Below are 17503 nucleotides of genomic sequence, written 5' to 3'. Positions count from 1 at the left end.
GGTGCAGTGATACCGGAACCCGGTCGGCGTTTAGCGGTGTTTATCATCCATCAGCTGATATCCTCTCCCACACTCCCGCATCAAGTTTCCAGTAGTTGAAGCGGAGAACTGAAACTACTTCAAGGAGAAGTAAAACGTACAATCCCAGTACTTTTTTCAATGACACAGTCAACTAACTTGAAGATATATTCAAGCAGAGGCACTATAATGTAGGCCCATGTCGCTCATAGAACCCTCGGAACTCTGCAATAGCTGATATTGGAAGTAGAATTCCCAAAAGCTTTTTAATTTCACTGGTAACTCTATACGTGCAATTCTTATGTACCAGTAACCTTTGAAATGAAAATTAATTTAAAAATAACTGCCCAGATGCACATCAAGATGGCCAGAATTTGTCTGGAATACTTGGATTAAAATCAAGACTTTATACAAGACAGTTCATGTAAAATATGTGCAATACTACCGCTTTAATAAAATGCTAAATGGATCTAAACGAGGTAATAAACATCCCAACCAAATGGCTTTCTGAGGGCATCAACGATTAGCAAAAATCTGATCACTGTTTATCTCGGAATTTTGAATACATTTAAACATACAGTCGTTGTATTACAAATTTAGAGTGAAAACACAACCTAGTACTTTTGGACAATGTGAGACTTTGGTGTATCATCTATGGCATTATGATTTACTACACCAAACCACAGTTTTATAAGGTATGTGTTTTGTCATATAGAAGGGGTCATGATGTCCTTCTCATTTCTTTACATGAAACTGAGGTTTGGCAATTACTGTAAACTGCTAAGGTGGATGGCTGCAGAACACATTTATTTCTTCCTTGTTATTAACACACAATTCAACCAATGATATTCAATTGTTACAAAAGAAAATGTATAAAAAACACAACCAATGAAATACGGTGTGTAACTAAATAAACTGTTGGTAAGCACCATGATAATGAGCTGTTTTTGTAATGTGTTGAACAGGATGTAGTTGGTCCTTTTCTTGTGCCTCAAATTCAACACACCTCTTTAATTTTTTTTTAATTGTTTTAAATTAGTGCTTATACTTGTAATAACGAAATTCTTATAACATTGGCAATGACCCAACACACATTCTCAAGGTAATACACACACGCGCGCGCACAGACATGCACACAGATATTTATCGCTTCTTTTTGCTCTCTTTCTTTGGTTTCTGTCGAGGCTGAGGTGTTGGTCCTTTAGGTTTCTTTATCTGTTCAGCAGCCTTTACGTCAGTGGACTCGGCTTCCTCCTGCAGAGCAAACACAGAGCACCCTGAACAACCTCCAAAGGAACAGTCTTTTCATTTGTCCTTGGCACTCACTTAAGAATGGAAATATAGTGATAAAAGTCCAGCATTTTACAACCATAACTTTAATAAAATAATGCAAATATCCACAACAACATACTGCATAGAAGTAAAAGCAATGGACATTGTACAGTGCAGTGGCCAGTGGTCAGAATAGAAGAGATGGAGGCAGATCACCAGAGTGCCGAACCCTGGAGCAGCTGAAAGAAGGATGTAGCTCACAAGTTAGAGGCTATTTAGGTTACTTTACATACTGACAGCCAGTTGATTCATGTATAACTAGTAAATATAATGCTAATGTCATTTTATTCATCATTTTTCCCCCATGTTGAACTTGTCATAAAGAGTGCGTTTAATTTGACTTCTTATCCACATGGGGTAAGTATTATACATTTTCAATGCTGTTTATACAGTTTGCAGTTTTCCATCTCTACATTAAACTATTGCAGTATTAACAGACAGTTGAATGAAATTCCCAGACAAATACTGTACACAGCAGACAAAAGAAACTGACATTTTTCAGCACTTTTTATTTTCTGCCAGCCTAGTTTCTGTGAGTGTAATCTTTCCCATTGTTCTGGTGGGTAAAAAAGATGAAATGGCGACATACTGTGGAGAGTAATCAGTGCATCTGATAATGATGCCTGAAAATAGAGTAATTTGACAGTGGATTTAATTGCTTTTGTCTATAAATAATCTCTCCTGACAGTTGTTATTATGGAGATTGTGAAAGTAGCCCCGTCTTCACAGACTTTCTAAAACAAGAGACTCAGCACTACACTTGCTAAGTGGCGCCCAGTTTCTCTGCATTTCTTTTTAGATCAACTTCTAAATGTGACAGGCAAAATATAATAAAAATTAAATTATTTTACTTTCAGTATTCTAATGTTAACATTAGCTGTTCCATAGTATAACTACGTTAATGTGTTTAACTCATTGGAAACCATAATGTAATCAATTAAACTCTTCTGTGACATAACAAAAGACATATGATGGATCTGTGTGGTGTTACAGCACAGCCTCTATACCATATATCACTCTAAAGCAGAGTAAAATAGCCTAAAAAGTGTAAATTAGGTTGATGATTACACATTAATATCTCCTTAAAAATGGGAATAGAATAAGTTAACTGTGATGTAACAAATGCGCATGCAATTGTAGACATTTCCTAATGTATTTCTAATACACCTACAATTTTTACCCCCTCAAACTCATACTGTCATTCTAAGAATGAAGAAAAAAATAACATCGTGTGTAACAACCGAGAATAACAGTTGTTGGGTGCTCATGAAAGAGAAGAAAAACATCAGGATGGGCATATGGTGTACAGTGACAATTTGACTCAACTGTCTGCATTGTGCTTCAGTTCTATTGATTTGTGCATCCTTCTCTGTTTCACCTGAGCCCAGACTTATTCACATCCTTCCTGTGATGCTCAATGAAACCAACCTTACCCCAAGCTAAACCAGAGGGGAGGAGTATGCAGAGATCAATGGGTTACCGAGCTCTGTTAAATTTAATGTCAGAGTGTTCAGTGTGATGAAGATGGCTCTCTTTTAAGCTTGTTATAAACCATTGTCATGAGAATTTGCATGCATACAGTGTATGAATGTTTTTTTAATATTTGGTCCTACTGCTTTTACACTGAAGGAACTGCAGCTACTAAAACACAGATTAGAAAATCAATTTGTTCCTTTTGTTGGCTATTCATCACTAAAACAACCTACTCAGTCAGTAATTTTACTTTCACTTTGGCGACAAACTGAAATGAATTCACTGTCCCTTTTATTAAGTTGGAGGAGAGTCTTAGCCGTGCGTAGCATTTACTTGCACCAAAAGCCTCACAGCTGGATTGTGCAGCTGAAATAAACTGTAACAACAAAACCACACAGAACAGTAAAATAAACATAACTGGAGATGAAGCATACATTTATTTTGACCACAGAGAGTGCTTGATGATCACGATTTCAGAAATGTTGGGCTTTCATGTCAACAGAAAACCACAGTTACCAAAGCCGGTGGATAACTGCTCTAGTGATACTCAGATAACACAAAGAAAGCCTGACTATGCAGAACTTCCTTCACAGTACACCCCTCAGGATGGGCAAGCAAGCACACCTCTCTATAAGACCCACCTGTTCGTGGCCCTTGGATGAAGGGAAGATGACAGCCAGGATGCAAATAAGCTGAAAGATAGCACCGAGAAACAACCCATAGCGCAGTATGCTTTCTAGCAGGGTAGGCTCAGGGATCTCTGGAGTGGACAAGTCCAGTTCTGCAGACATGATGACCCTGCTCTGTTACGCTTCCTCCGGTGACCTGCCTGTGAAATCAACGTGAGCAACGGTAGAAGAAAGACATGTAAACCATTAAGTGACGACAGGGTGCATTAAAAAGAAAGAGAGAGAGAGATTATGTGTTGAGATGTTACTCTGCCTCATAGCGGCCACTTTTTAAACAGACTCTCTTAAAAATGTGAATGAAACAGACACTCTGCTCCACTGTACTCAAACGGACTAAAACATTAACGCATTTCATGCTTACTTTATATATTTACTTTATTGTGGATACGCCTAGCTACCACACACTCACAGCGTTACAATGTAGCGAACGAAGCACTTTGGCAAGACAGTGTTCGAGAGCGGAAAGTGGGGGGGAAAAAGCTCACCAGTGATGGAAGTACTTGCCTCGTTTTACCGCTACAGGAATGCAAACACCAAAGTCAGTTCTTCTAACGTAAAAAAAGCTAAAGTAGTTCACAAAGGGAGAGAAAATAAATCACTTGTCGGAAATGACATCATAAATCCGCCATCTCCTTCCGCTCCGATAGAGGATTGGCTTGAAAACAACACCCTCTAACGTTCGTGGAGAAGAGTTTTTATTTATTTTATTTTATTTTTCATATTTTTAATCCTTGCGGAGAGATTTTATCCACAGTGAACAATAAATAAATTGAAAAGACAAAAAAAAAATCTAAGATAAATTTGGTGAAATAAATGTCATCAAGGTGGCAAACGCTTCTTTTTTTCTCCAAGCAGAGTTTCTGTGCTTCACCAGCGATGATGCATGGCTGTTTTAGAGCCACTGCTTTACAGGAAATAAGTTTCCATCCAAAAAACTCGAGAGGTTTTCACCCACTAAATATTTTACAGCCTCGCCTCAAAGATGAAGCGTAAAAGTTAATAAGTGTTGCTAATCAAGATAATTACCGCCAATATTTTCTCTCAAGTGTGCTTTTTAGTATTGCTGCATGTAGTATTACTGCATTTCTATGCAGTTTTTCCAAGTTCATATGAGCACGAATGAGTCCTTTCACACTCTCGTTTTCCCTCTTTCTATTGCAACGGTTATTAAAACCGTTTTATGTCATCAGGTTTCTCCTTATTTACTTCTGTAAAAAGGAGACAGTCAAAATGTGAGTCATGATATTAATACGTGAGTTCAGATGCAAAATGCTTTTAATACCTTTTAATTGCTGCCACCTACATTGCAAAATAGCTTTCCTGTTTACAATCAAATAATGGAATAATTAAACCCGAAATAAATCTAAAACAATACTTTAAACATTCAGCTTGAAATTATCTTTGCAGAGAATGAAACAAAAAGGCAGTAAAAGATGCCACTCAACGAGCCTGGAGAACTTTTCCTGAAGACTAATTAAAGAAACTACAAGAAAGCTGCCTAAGAGAGTTCAGTCTGTGTTGAGGAAAAAAAGTGATCATACCAAATATTGACTTTCTTTCAAGCTGATTAGAACTGTGCAACCTCTGTTTTTGCCTTATATACTGTATTTACATTTATGTTTGTATGCTTCAATAAATTCACCTGTTTTTCAGTTTCCTACAAAAATATATAGAAATGAGGGCTAGCTCAAGGCTTTTGCACAGTGCTGTGTATTTTCTATTACTTAAAAAAGGTACACATTTATTATTTAGTTCCTTCTGCTTCCTATATGTAACAAAATGATTACAGTCAGTAAGTCAACACTCAAACACCATATATATATACAAAGAATTTGTTTAATATAAAAAATTTTCTACAAGCTTACAACGAGCAATTTTACAACTGTATAAACAGAAAGAAGTTAAACAAGTTAAAATAAAAGAGTATAATGAATATATGATCCAGTATTGTTACTAAGGCTGAAATATATGATAACAAAATGGAAATGGAGCTGACCCTTCAAAGTTGTACAGAAATATGGTATATAACGGATCAGTCTCTATCGTTTCGCTTAAATTACAGTTACTGAAGATTTATTGTTCTTGTTCTTGATGTCTACAGATTATGCTTAAACTTTGAGTGGCTTCAGATCAGCATGATCACTCTCCATTGTGGCCTCTCATGTCTCTTCTTATGATGTCATTCACTGGAAAACATTGAAAAGAGGGATTAAGAACGTTCATATTTGCAGCAAAAATGCAAGTTGAGCTGCTTATTTCTATTATTCTTAAATGCTATGCAGATTATATATATTATATATATATATATATATATATATATATATATATATCGATCGATAGATCGATAGATAGATAGATAGATAGATAGTGTTTTTAAAGCCCAATTGCAAAGATTTAAATTCTTAAAACAAACCTCAAGTTTGATCTGAAGGGTGAGAGGACCTTAAGTGCCTTATTTGTTCCCACCACCAGGTGTTGCCATAGTCAGACTTTTGGGGGCAGTTTATGCTTTTATTAAAGGTAGATAGTAGAGAATAACAGGAAAGGATGGGGAGTTGTGGGAAATACAACAAAAGACCTCAACTAGACTTGAACTTGAAAGAATGTTGTGGGTCGTGGTTTGCACTCTGGAGGCCTCAGCCATTAGTCCTCCCCAAAAATGTTCTAATTTTAAGCATAAATCAGTCTAATCGTGACTTTGCATGGCTGCAGTTATATTTACGTCCACTAGATCTCTCTGTTACGCAACATGGGTTTATCGACACTTATCAATGATTTCAGGATGTTACATCCTTACCTCTGATAGAAACAACATCCAAATGTAAAGTCTACATCAGAGACAAGAACAAAGTGCTTTTATTTATTTTTTTAACCATGGATGTAAATGTATCCGCATGTATTTGCCTGTACCATGTACTTTCTGTATCTTCCCTCAGCTACGGATGTGTAAACATAAACACTCTTCCACAGCAAAGCAGGTCAGGTTGCTTCAAAGCAGTGCCGCTGCTTGTTTCCCCATTCATTATCTACAAACACAGCAAAAACTCTAAGGAAAGTGCTTTGGGTCATACCAAGTTTCAAGTGAGCCCGTGATACTTTAACAAGCGTGTGTGCTTGCATGAGTGTGTGAAATGAGACAGTGAAAGTAAGACTGAAACAGACAGGAAAGTGGAGAGAAAGGCCCTAAAGAAAACCACAACGCAGGATTTGCAAGCATACAGTTGCAATATGCTTGTATGCACTGCAAATTGGACCACAAACACAAGGCTTCAGTATTTCACCTAACTGCTGCACCTTGTATGCACTTTTTTAATAATGTGTTTATATCACAGTGGTTACACTGGTGGGGGTGAAAAGCTTATCCTCATGACAAAGAATCATTAAATTTATAAACACAATAACAGCAAACATTTTTGTTCAGTCCCTTCCCAAAGTATGGCTGACTTATCTGTGCGCAAATATATTAAAAACAAACAAACAAAAAAAACTACATATATAAAGATTCAGAAAGGATTAAACCTTGCCGACATTCCTGGGTGAAGTGGGAATTCTCGATGGAAAGGTTAAAAAAAACTGTCAGGCATAATTCCATGGTGGAAAAAATGTCAGGAGGACTTCAAGCATTCAAGCATTCAAGCAGTACATAACATTATACTCACCATCCTCCAGATAGGCATAACTGAGGTTCTCTTGTTTGATCATGATTTTCTCTGGAGCTCGTTCCTCATGGTTTCCTCTAGCAGGGGCGATCTGGGCCAGAGGCTGCCCACCTGGGTCCACCCGACTTCCAACCTTTGCCTGGACTTGACTTTGAATGTATCTCAGAGGTGGCGACTTTCCTAGTGGTAGTGCTGTCTGCATGTAACCATGATTACTTGACATTGAATAAGGGTCAAACGAATCACCAACCTGAGGACCTTCACCCAATTTGGGCAAAGGGGTTCTGGCACTGACACACTGGCTGGGAGCAGAGGCTGGATGCGGAGCCATTGGGGAACCACCTAGTAAAGCGCTACTGCAGTTGCTGTAACGCTGATTCCCAGTGTGGTACAGCACTGGGTTGTTGACCAGAGTGCCAGGTCTTGACTGGTAATAGACTGGTTGATCATCCAGTTGATCTGGGGTTAACATGTGGGCTCGGGGGTCTACAGTGGTTAGATGGTAAAGTGCTGAGGAAACATTCAAGGCTTGAAGGTTGTTGTCTTGCTCCAGGGGATGGTACAGAGACCTCATTGACATGCCAGAGAGAGACTGATTATTTGAATAGCCATAAGAATTCAGCTGGTAGTCATCCAGTGGTTCTGCTTTAATGGCTGAAAAATAAAAACAATTATTATTAGATTTTTCAGAGAGTGAGAGAACAATGCAGGTCTGTCACTAGACCAGTATAAACAAACAGCCACAGTCATCTTACTTTGCATGTTAGCATGCTAACATTTGCTGATTAGTACTTACTTTCCTATTTACAGAGTAAACATAGGGATGATGTAAATGCCAGTAGTTTTTGCAGGTATTGTGTTATTAGACAAGGTGAAACCAAGTTTACTGGAAACTGTTCTCTTGAGACTTTAAATACAGTATATTAACTGAAATGTCACAGCAACTCAGCTAGTATAAAATGGGAAGAAGATATTTACAAAAGGAACATTAATGCCAGCGTATTTAGAAGCTCTCGAGTTATTTCAGTGATTGTGTGACCTAAAAAAAACAAGTCATTGCATCTCCAGTCATCTTTAGGTCTGGTGATAGTAAACACATGTAGGTTTCATAACCAGTGGCTGGAGTATAAATCAGTGTAGATTGAAATGGCTTTAAATTGTCAGCTGCAATGATGTTACGCTTCTTTCTCTACTTCTTAATAATCTTGCCTCATTTCACCTAAAAGCTATAAATATATATCTATATATATATAAACCAATAAACTAAAAGCCTTTTTTTGAAATTAGCCAGAGTGTGTCGGCGCTGTAATGTGGGTATCACATGTAGGCGTTAAAAAGGAAAACTATTTTTCCCTTTGAGAAGAAGTAAGATTTGCCCCCAACCCCTACGCAGTCTCTGTTGTGGCTGCAGTGTCAGCGTGCTGCTATAACTGATTAACTTCTGATTTCTGATAAAACTGCAGAACAGGAGTGTTATATCAGAAGTTTGTAACTGCATTAATCTACTTTTGGGGTTAAAATTTTAGAACTGTCAGATTTAATCTAACTAACATTTTGCAATTTCCTGTAACTTTTCTTTTGCTTTTTCTCATCGCTGATGGATGACTTAGCACACATTTGCCTCTTTTAGCAACATCAAAGTCAGTTTATGTTTTTTTTATGGTGTTTTTTTGTCATTATTTGCTAGCATAAGTTATGTAGTGCTATAATACAATATCTCTCTCCCGCAGAAAGATATCTGACAGATTACTATTATTAATGTTATTTCAACAGCTGTAACAGAAGAATTTCCCCAAAATGGGATTAATATAGTATTTTACTTCACATGCAGGGTTACATTATGCTGACAAGGTAATAATAAGATTTCCAGTGCTGACATTCAAATTCAAATTCAAATCCAGGCTGGGAAATGTTGACACTTGAATCACCTTCCTATTTCTCAAACATAGGAGGTACGCCTGTTTTCTCCGTAATAACAGAGCTGAGATGACTAAGAGATATACACCTATCATAGGAGTGTAGACGAAGTGCTGAGGCTGACTGCGTTTCTTTTTCCCATTGATGACGCAGAAGTTGACTTTGGCCGGCTGGCAAATGCTCCGGTCTCGATATGGAGGGACTTCAACAAACAGCATGTTCTATTGATAGAATGAGAAAAAAGGTCACGAGTCAGCTGGCACAAATCTCTACCTGTCAGGTCAAAATTAGTACAAGAAATAACACTTTTATGATACGATGATATGCGATTAGCACATTCATGTACTCAGTAAACTGAAGACACGGGCTTTACATTTTGATTTCTGTTTTGAGCACGTGTAAGCATGTACAGTTACCAGACAAATGACTTTAGCATGCATCTTACAAAATGTGCATCATAGTTTATGTGTCAGTAAAAGGGAAGTTAACTTACAGCTTGAGTTTTATCTCTGTCCACAGTGGCCTCCACTTCCCAGATCTGCTGTCCATCTGAAATTAAAAGGAATAGTTTTTGCAGGTTTGAGTCCCATTTTGGAAAATACGTGTTATCTGGTTTTTTTTGTTGTTGTTGTTGTTGTTTTTTGTTTGTTTGTTTTTTAGCACAGCTTAATTTAGCATAAGGGCTAAACAGCGTGGTCTACTCTTGGTCTACTGACTGCATCACTAAGACTCTAAAGCTCAGTAAATAGCATTTTATATTTGATTTGCTTCATTCAAAAGAGTTGTGGTTTATGTGCTGGACTATTTTATGGCTTTGGAGGTGGCTGGCAGATATTGCTACCATCTTACTCATCTTACTACAGGCTCACAAGCTGCTGAGAGTAGTTTTATTTTTTACCACAAAATTATATGTGGTGGTGAAGTGGCAAAGAATCCTGTAGAAACCAAAAATGTAGCAAAAAACCAAACAATTTCTACAAGTTTAATCAGCTGGAAACAATAATTCAAGCAATCAGATGATATGTCAGGACTTTTATTAACAGTACAGTAAGCACATTTGTCACAGACAGTGGAAAACAGGGTTCTCTTTTATGTCTGGTTTAGTGTTTCATTCCCATCTAAAGTTTTTACCTGCTGTTTCTGCTTTCTACCCACACAGTGAAAAACACAAAGCCTCTGCTCTGGGTCTTAGTCTTTATCAGTCTGTCTAACCACATCCTGTTGCATAAAACCCCACGCCAAGCAACAAGGAGGCTTTACATGCTTTCAGTTGTACCCATCCTTCTCTCAAACTATGTAACCCTACAATTTTGTGTGGGCAGAACAAGCAGTGACGAGGTGAGAAATTTCCATTTAGAAGTAAATAAAAGTTGCTACTGCCAGCAAAACAGTAAATGTTTAAGTTAATGGTTAATTTTATCAAAGGTAGATGTGGGGGCTGGAGGAAGAAGTGCGTCACTGAACGTTGAGTTATCCTGGGTGATATGCAAATAATCTAAAAATACAAATACTGCACGTGTACATGGACACACGTAAGTGGGATACTGGGAGACCAACACAGGCTCAATTTTAAATCCTCAAAAAAATAAAAATCTGAAAAAAAGTTTGAAATCACAAGTGAACACACATGTCAACAATCCTTCTAATTACATAATTATGGACTGTAGATAAAAGATAGAAATAGCCACAGTGATGCCACACATTAGTTTGTAAACTTTCAGTTTGTTGTTCTGGCCTCACTAATCTTTTTAAAATTTTTTGTAACTATAAGGGACTATATTTGAACAGGAGGATACAGTGAAAGTTAGCAGCCAAGGCTAACATGTTTGGCTAACAAGGTGTATCATTAAACCCATTATAACTGTACTAATGTGCATCTTTTTCATTTTGTTTTAGCTCAGCGCTATTAATATTGAATTTATCTAAGTAATAAAGTTAGTAATTAGTAGTTTGTGCTTTTTATACTTTTATGCTTTGTAGACAATCCAATTTGCTTCTTTGTCTCCTCCATATTTTTTTGCCCTTAATAACACAATACTTAAAGTGGGTTACATAAAGCATGCCTCGAAGGCACCACTTGAGGAACTGCAGTTTTTGGCACTTTTGTCTTAGCTTGGGAATAATTCTACATTTTAAATAAAATTCCCGTGTTATTTGTGCGTTTTTACAGTAATTACAAAGGGTATGGACTACTACCACCAACATTCGGCTTTGTAAACTCAAGTTTGAACTTTTCTTTGAGTGGCTAACCCAACGATTAACAACAGAAATATGATGTTTTGATGAGCTTTACTGAGATTTTTTTTGTTTCTTTCTGAGTCTATAAACTGTGAAGTACCATAATATCACATATGAGGGCTTCAACCTCTTAGCCTAAAACTGAAGTTCCTTTGAGCGTGGCTGCAAAAACAAGTTAGTCCCTATAGACCTCTTTGTTAAAATGTTAAAAATTTACAGGGGAAATAAAATAAAGTCATAAGTACCATACCAATTGTTAGTCACCCATTTAAACATTATGTAACATGTCTCTCTCTTGTAAATGAGACATTGACTATCAATGGGATAACCTGTATAAATACAGGTAAAAATAATAATAATAATAATAATAATAACAACAAAATAACAAAATTGTTAAGCCTTGATGCTAACTGGCTACATGTGGTAATTGCTGGCTCAAGCTCCCCTTCAGTAAACAATGTGCAGTGTAGCACAGGGGCCACATCTACCCTTTACAAACTACCAATACAATCTTTGGGTGGCTCTTCTACAGTAGCTTTCAAAGAAGACCTTAGAAGATTCATTCCACCAAAGACAGACATTTGTGATTAAAAAAAAATACTCCTCACCTTGTGTTTTCTCCGAGAATATCACCTTTGAGTCAGATGTAAAATTCTGTCCAGTAAGGACCATTTGTTGACCACCGAGTACAGAGCATTGGTCCAGGTCCTGCCTCTCGACTGCAGGGAGCTCCTGAGCTGAACGCTGAGCTGTGAAAACATGAGCAGCTTTATTGTCATTGTAACACTAAAGTATACTGTATAGTGGGATCAAATCCAAGTCAGTTGCACTATTGACCATTATAGACTGAAGAACATTCACATTAAGGCTAGTACCTTTTTTCTGAGCAGTCAGCAATACATCTACAAGTGGTGTGTCAATGTTAAATAATATAAACCAACATGTTTGCCAACATTTGCTAACATCAACCACCAAAAGCTAATGAGAAAGAATATAAATACAAAAATACAGAGCAGCCGACAAAGCTTCAGGGTCTACAGTGACTCTCATGATCAAGCAGAAAGAAAGAAAACGCTCATATGCAACAAAATACTTCTTACAGCATTCAATAGGATGAGAGGCCACTTGAAGAGACATGAGGTGGCCTCCAGATTGAGGAATGTGGACACGAAAGACCAAGCGCACGCGTGTGTTTTTTCGTCCAATATCAGTCTCTCCATTTCTTAGTTCAATGTCAGCATTTCTCAGCTTCAAGATTCCAACGCAGTCAATCCTTTATCATGAAAGAGAAGACATATGACATAAAATCAGTGCTCAAAATGATATTTCTGTCGTATTTATAAAAAACTTGATTTTCTTCACAGTCCACGCAGACTGTCTTTTTTCACATTTAACTGATGCAATCTCTGCTATTTCAAATATTCAGTCAGTAAAAAGCTCTTTTTTTTTTTTTCAAAGCAGCCAAAGTAGTGATCTCAGGCATTTTCATGGAAAAAGAAACTTCTTTGATTTTGTTTGCTATTTGCTGTTGTGACTCATCATATGTCACGTTCATCAAACCAGTTTTGGTTGCTGCTGCAAACACCCAGAGTTTGCTAGGTCTTTCTTGGAAAAACTCTCTGGCACACAGGAAGTGGTGCGTTTTATGTATCAGTTGTCAGCAGCAGCAACATTTTTGGAGGGAAAAAGATGAAAACCTTGCGGTTGTGATGAGTAGCTATAGCTTGTAGTATTTAAAGATTTAGCACAGTGGAAAATCAAAAGAAAACACATGACGACTCAGGTTGCTGTATCTCCACTCTGAGCCTTATAGTGCTAAATCACCTCAGTGGTCTCTCTTGGTTGAAAAACACAAGTGAACGACTTGTGGTGAAATGTTGACACATACTCTAGGCATTTGTGACGTACGATTGAGACTCCCCTTGGCATTAATTTTACTTACACAACTCTCATGTGGCTCTTTGGCTCCAGAGGGATCTCCAACACTTTAGTGCCGTTGATCATCCTCTCCATGCTGGGTGTGGTGACGGTCTTCCCGGTGATGCGGTGGACCTGGTAGAAGGCGTGGGGTTTCAGGAGCCTCTCATCGGCTGTTCCAATGAAGATCTGCAGCGCCAGTGCGGATGTGCCTTGGTAGCCACGGAGCTGGTGACAGCAACAAGGGCAGTTAAAATGTATGCTTCATACTGAACTAAATAAACTTTGAGATCATAAAAGTCCATGCCTTTTGAGAAAACATTTACACCACACAATAAAGCTCTTGTGTCTGTGGGAAAGAATTCCCATGCAAACTGGCAAAGCCAGAACACTGCTTTGCATAATCCATTTGTGTAGCATGACTGGGAAAACTGGTAATGGAGGCCCATTTTTTTACTTTCCAGAAACAGTAAATAAAGGACACCATGCACTGACATTTATATGCTCTTTTTGTGGGTTCTTGATTTGTAATTATAACTGTGTTTATTTGAGCAGATTGAATCAATGCATGTCTAAATAATCACACATGCATTGTGGAAGCACTGACATGTTATGGGGCTGTTTCTATATTTGCATGAGTATCAGCTTTACACAAAGACGTTTATCAGGAAATATCACCCCAGCATTTACAATCTCCCACTCCCTCTCTCTGGTACAACTACCACGCGTTCGTTTCCTCTCCTTTCTTGTATCTACATATGAATCCCCACACCTGAACCTCCGGGTGCCCTCCATTTGGTGTCTTGACAGCTCCTCGGCTGCCCTCAGTCTCATAGTGAGCTCTGTGATGCGATCTGGGCTGTTGTTGGATCAGTAGCTCATACTGGCCCGTCTGATTGGGAAATGACCACTCTAAAGATGGAAGTGGAGCCAAGGTGAGACCACTGGAAGAACGAAAGAGTTCAAAAAAGAGAAGTTTAGATTTAAAAAATCAAAACGAACCTTGTACCATAGTAGCTTATTAAAATTCATTAAAAACGACACATATTTCTTGTAAGTGATAAATTAAGACAAACATAACACCTGAATGTGGATCGTCCACTATGATGGAGTGAATGAGAAGGAGGCCACACAGTTGGGAGCATGTAGAAGGTCTCAGGTTTGATCTCAGCTCCACCCCTACTCATCTTTTCTTGCTCAATAGCCCAGTCGTAACCCTCGCCATATACACAGTCCTGTATTTTGGCCCTTCCTGGACTGCTATTCAGAATCTCGTCCAGGCCAGAGGTTGCGGTCTGAACTTGAGGGTGAAACTCAGCTTGAGCCTGGTATTGGTGCAAGTAGTAGGACCCCTGCTGATCGTGGGGTGATGGGATGGGGCTAGGACTCCGGGAGCGCTGCTTAACAGGAGTGCCCTCCTGACTAGAGTGGGTCTGACCGTAGAAGCGTTTGCCTCGCTGCGGCGAGACAGACCGGGAACGCTGATGGGGGAGTGGTGAAGCAGAACGATTCTGTGGTTGGAGATAGGTCTCATCCGTGATGCTGTTTCGAGGTGAGGCTCCTGGAGAGGAGTGGTTAGAGGATGTATGGATGCCCTGCAGGCTTGAGCAGAGGTCCAAGGGATTCAAGCCCATACCACAGCTCCCTACATTAGATGGCGACACACATGGAGATGCCAAGGGAGAGTAAGTATCTGCTCCCCAGCCAGTGGAAGAATTACTGCTGGCAGGGCTAACGCACTCTCTGTAGGATCCCCGGGCTTTAGATGCAGGACTTGGCTCTAGGGTTTGTGAACTGAGAGAGTCACCAGATGGAGTGATCTCAATCCTGGGGCTGGGAGCAGGGATACCGACTCGTGATGTCAGCCCCATGGTGTCAAACACAGCTCCTGATAGGTTTCCTGCGTTGGTGCTGTGAGAGGAGGTGTCCTGGTTAGAAGTTGGTGGGTTAGAGGTGGAGATGTATGCATCTTGAGGCTGGACCACCAGTAGAGGAGGCTGACTGTCATTGTCAAGGAGACCACCAGTGTCATCTGTCACTGATCAAAGAAGGGACACATTTTAGCACACAGGTCAGAATATCTGATTACTACAATACTGCTATTACCATGTGGTAACTTAAAGTGGACTTAAAGATAGTCAGTGTTTCAAATATGAAGTAACACACTTCACTTTTTTCATTCTTGCATCTATATGATATCCATGCGAGCAGATTAATGATTAATATGGTCACCTCAAATACATGGCTCTGGCTTCAGCACAGAGCCTAACCGGTTTTCGGTTTTAAACACTTTGTTTGGGACAGCAACTCAGAAAAAGTTGGCATTAAAGGAAGAGACACCTAAAACACCTAATTTCAGAGAGAAGATGAAGCAAGGCGCTGCATGAAGGCAGAATATAAAGTAAAACACGATTATTTTGTGAATAATATTTTTTAAATTTTCCTAATCATGCAAAGCTACTCTAGTTGAGTCCAAAAATAAAGATATGGAGCTGAAAATGAACATAATCGGTTCCCTTTAAAGTTTTTTTTTGTTTTGTTTTTTTTACCTAAAACATGTTTGAACAACATTTTCTCTTAATAAAAATCTATAAATTGAGAATATGCCAATGTTGGGGATGCGAGAGCTGGTTTTGCGTTTCCTCTCCCCAGTAAAGCTATTACTATCATACTGAACAAGTGTTGGTTTTAGTCAGGATGCCAAAAATGAAGAGGCTTGCAGATACATATTCCAAAAAAAAAAAACAAACCATTCATGGTACTATGAGGATCGCTTAATTTTGAATCTACTTAACTATAATCTGTCGCACTCCTGTTTACTTTCCATTCAAAAATAGAAAAAAGGGTCTTGGAAGCCCTCTTGATCTTAGATTAAAAACAAAAGGATGATGATTATCGATCAGTGTATAATGTCATAATGTCAAGGTCTGGGAGCTAAATTTTCATAAAAATAAAACACAACACAGTAGTTACAGACGCATCCTCAGCTGAGAAAACGTGGGCTTGGCGGCAATAAGATCATGAAATGCCTTTAAAAAAATAAATAAATAATAAGATACTATGTTTAGAAAAATGCATATGCAATTTATGTATACACACCTTTATCACAGCCAACAGAAAAATCCGGTTGATTATACAGAAAAAGGTCCGAAAAGTCTAACTCCTCCTGGTTTATGTCTTGGCCCAGGCCCTCGGTGAGCCCCAAACCTCCAGAAGTCATCTCCAGCTCGGAATAAACAGGTTTGAATCCCGACGAACGTAACTGTTGTAATAGCTTTTGCTCAAATAAATCGTCACTTTAATTAAGGCGCAGCGTGGATAATTAACGCAACGGACGAAGTTACAGTACTTCACAGATGCGTTCAAAACATTAGAAACTGCGCAAATAAAACATCTAACTGAGCGAGGTGAAAAAAACGAGCGGTGTCAGACGCTTCCTGTCACTGCTGATGATGACAAGCAGGCCTCATCTCTTCCTGTCTAAGTTAGGTAGGCTGATTTTTTTTCTAAGATATAAAATCTATAACGTCTGCTGATATCAAATCATAAAAGTCGGATTCTTTTTTACACATTTTTCTTTTCTTAAATGCACCTTTTATTCCTTCGTATTCGACCTAGTTATCTTTTTTTCGGAGACAAAAGATTTTATTCAACTGGGCACCATAAAATTTACGACTGACACACCTCTTTTAACTCTACCTGTTTTTGTTCTTATGTGCAGCTACTATCAAATATGTGTAATATGAAATCACATATCGATATTTTTTGTTGGAGAAATCTGTGAAAATTAGACGATTCTCCATGATCCTAGCCCCAATAAAATCGTACTTACAATCTCTGGTCAGTAGGTGGCCGTATTGCACAATTACCGCCAACACCCTTTTTTTTTTTTAAATTGCTGTTCAAGTTAACTCAACTTGACTTTGAGACGTTCGTAAATATATTGATTGCTGCACTTTGACATAAACTTACTGTAGTTGTGGTTTTGACAGCTCTACTTCCTGTTATAAAGCAGATGAACATTTAGCAACCACAATTCACACTTTACTCGACATAAGGTTTCTCTCATTCATTAAGCTCATTTCTAGCTCGTAAATTCTAGTCTTACACTCCCCTAAAGTACTTTATCATTCACATATAAATAAAAATCAGAACAATCCTTCTTTATCTTATTTTGACCCTCAGTTCATCCACGTGCCCTTCTTTCCTTTAAGCTTCCCAAGCAGAGGCTTTGAGCAGCAGGTGGGTGGGGTTGTTTTT

The 17503-nt window shown here is 38.5% G+C and overlaps 2 protein-coding genes across 4 annotated transcripts; both read right to left on the bottom strand.

The window, feature by feature from the left end:
- Positions 1 to 808: 808 nt before the first annotated feature.
- On the bottom strand, positions 809 to 4160 carry manbal (mannosidase beta like). 3 transcript variants are annotated; one of them, XM_086293426.1, is made up of 3 exons: positions 4013 to 4160; positions 3465 to 3648; positions 809 to 1272 (listed from the first exon to the last, which is right to left on the bottom strand). In XM_086293426.1, exons 2-3 carry the CDS (start codon positions 3612 to 3614, stop codon positions 1162 to 1164), a joined length of 261 nt encoding a protein of 86 aa, XP_086149552.1. In that variant the 5' UTR covers positions 3615 to 3648; positions 4013 to 4160; the 3' UTR covers positions 809 to 1161. The 3 variants fall into 3 exon arrangements, with proteins under 3 accessions (XP_086149552.1, XP_086149553.1, XP_086149554.1); XM_086293427.1 differs by having other exon boundaries at positions 3465 to 3652; positions 3998 to 4153; XM_086293428.1 differs by having other exon boundaries at positions 3465 to 3652; positions 3922 to 4124.
- A 1140-nt stretch (positions 4161 to 5300) lies between these two features.
- On the bottom strand, positions 5301 to 16705 carry nfatc2b (nuclear factor of activated T cells 2b). Its single transcript, XM_086293425.1, has 10 exons — positions 16343 to 16705; positions 14327 to 15281; positions 14016 to 14187; positions 13269 to 13471; positions 12427 to 12599; positions 11935 to 12075; positions 9582 to 9637; positions 9177 to 9309; positions 7172 to 7825; positions 5301 to 5698 (listed from the first exon to the last, which is right to left on the bottom strand). Exons 1-10 carry the CDS (start codon positions 16461 to 16463, stop codon positions 5652 to 5654), a joined length of 2655 nt encoding a protein of 884 aa, XP_086149551.1. The 5' UTR covers positions 16464 to 16705; the 3' UTR covers positions 5301 to 5651.
- Between the last annotated feature and the right edge of the window lie 798 nt (positions 16706 to 17503).

Source organism: Aulonocara sp. 'chitande type north' Nkhata Bay, linkage group LG5 (assembly GCF_057382095.1).
Source record: "Aulonocara sp. 'chitande type north' Nkhata Bay isolate Kocher_YH1m ecotype deep benthic linkage group LG5, A_spYH_male_GT1.1, whole genome shotgun sequence".
NCBI lineage: Eukaryota > Metazoa > Chordata > Actinopteri > Cichliformes > Cichlidae > Aulonocara > Aulonocara sp. 'chitande type north' Nkhata Bay.
This window is presented reverse-complemented; position numbering and strand designations above follow the sequence as displayed.

Bases quoted from the DNA above. Each gene is read 5' to 3' on its own strand.
- manbal (XM_086293426.1), bottom strand. From the start codon at position 3,614: ATGTCTGCAGAACTGGACTTGTCCACTCCAGAGATCCCTGAGCCTACC. The intron at 1,273-3,464 runs GTGGGTCTTATA...TTTGCTCTGCAG, and splicing joins CATCCAAGGGCCACGAACAG to GAGGAAGCCGAGTCCACTGA.
- nfatc2b (XM_086293425.1), bottom strand. From the start codon at position 16,463: ATGACTTCTGGAGGTTTGGGGCTCACCGAGGGCCTGGGCCAAGACATA. The intron at 15,282-16,342 runs GTGTGTATACAT...TTCTTTGATCAG, and splicing joins TTCTGTTGGCTGTGATAAAG to TGACAGATGACACTGGTGGT. The intron at 5,699-7,171 runs GTGAGTATAATG...AATGTTTTCCAG, and splicing joins TTATGCCTATCTGGAGGATG to TGAATGACATCATAAGAAGA.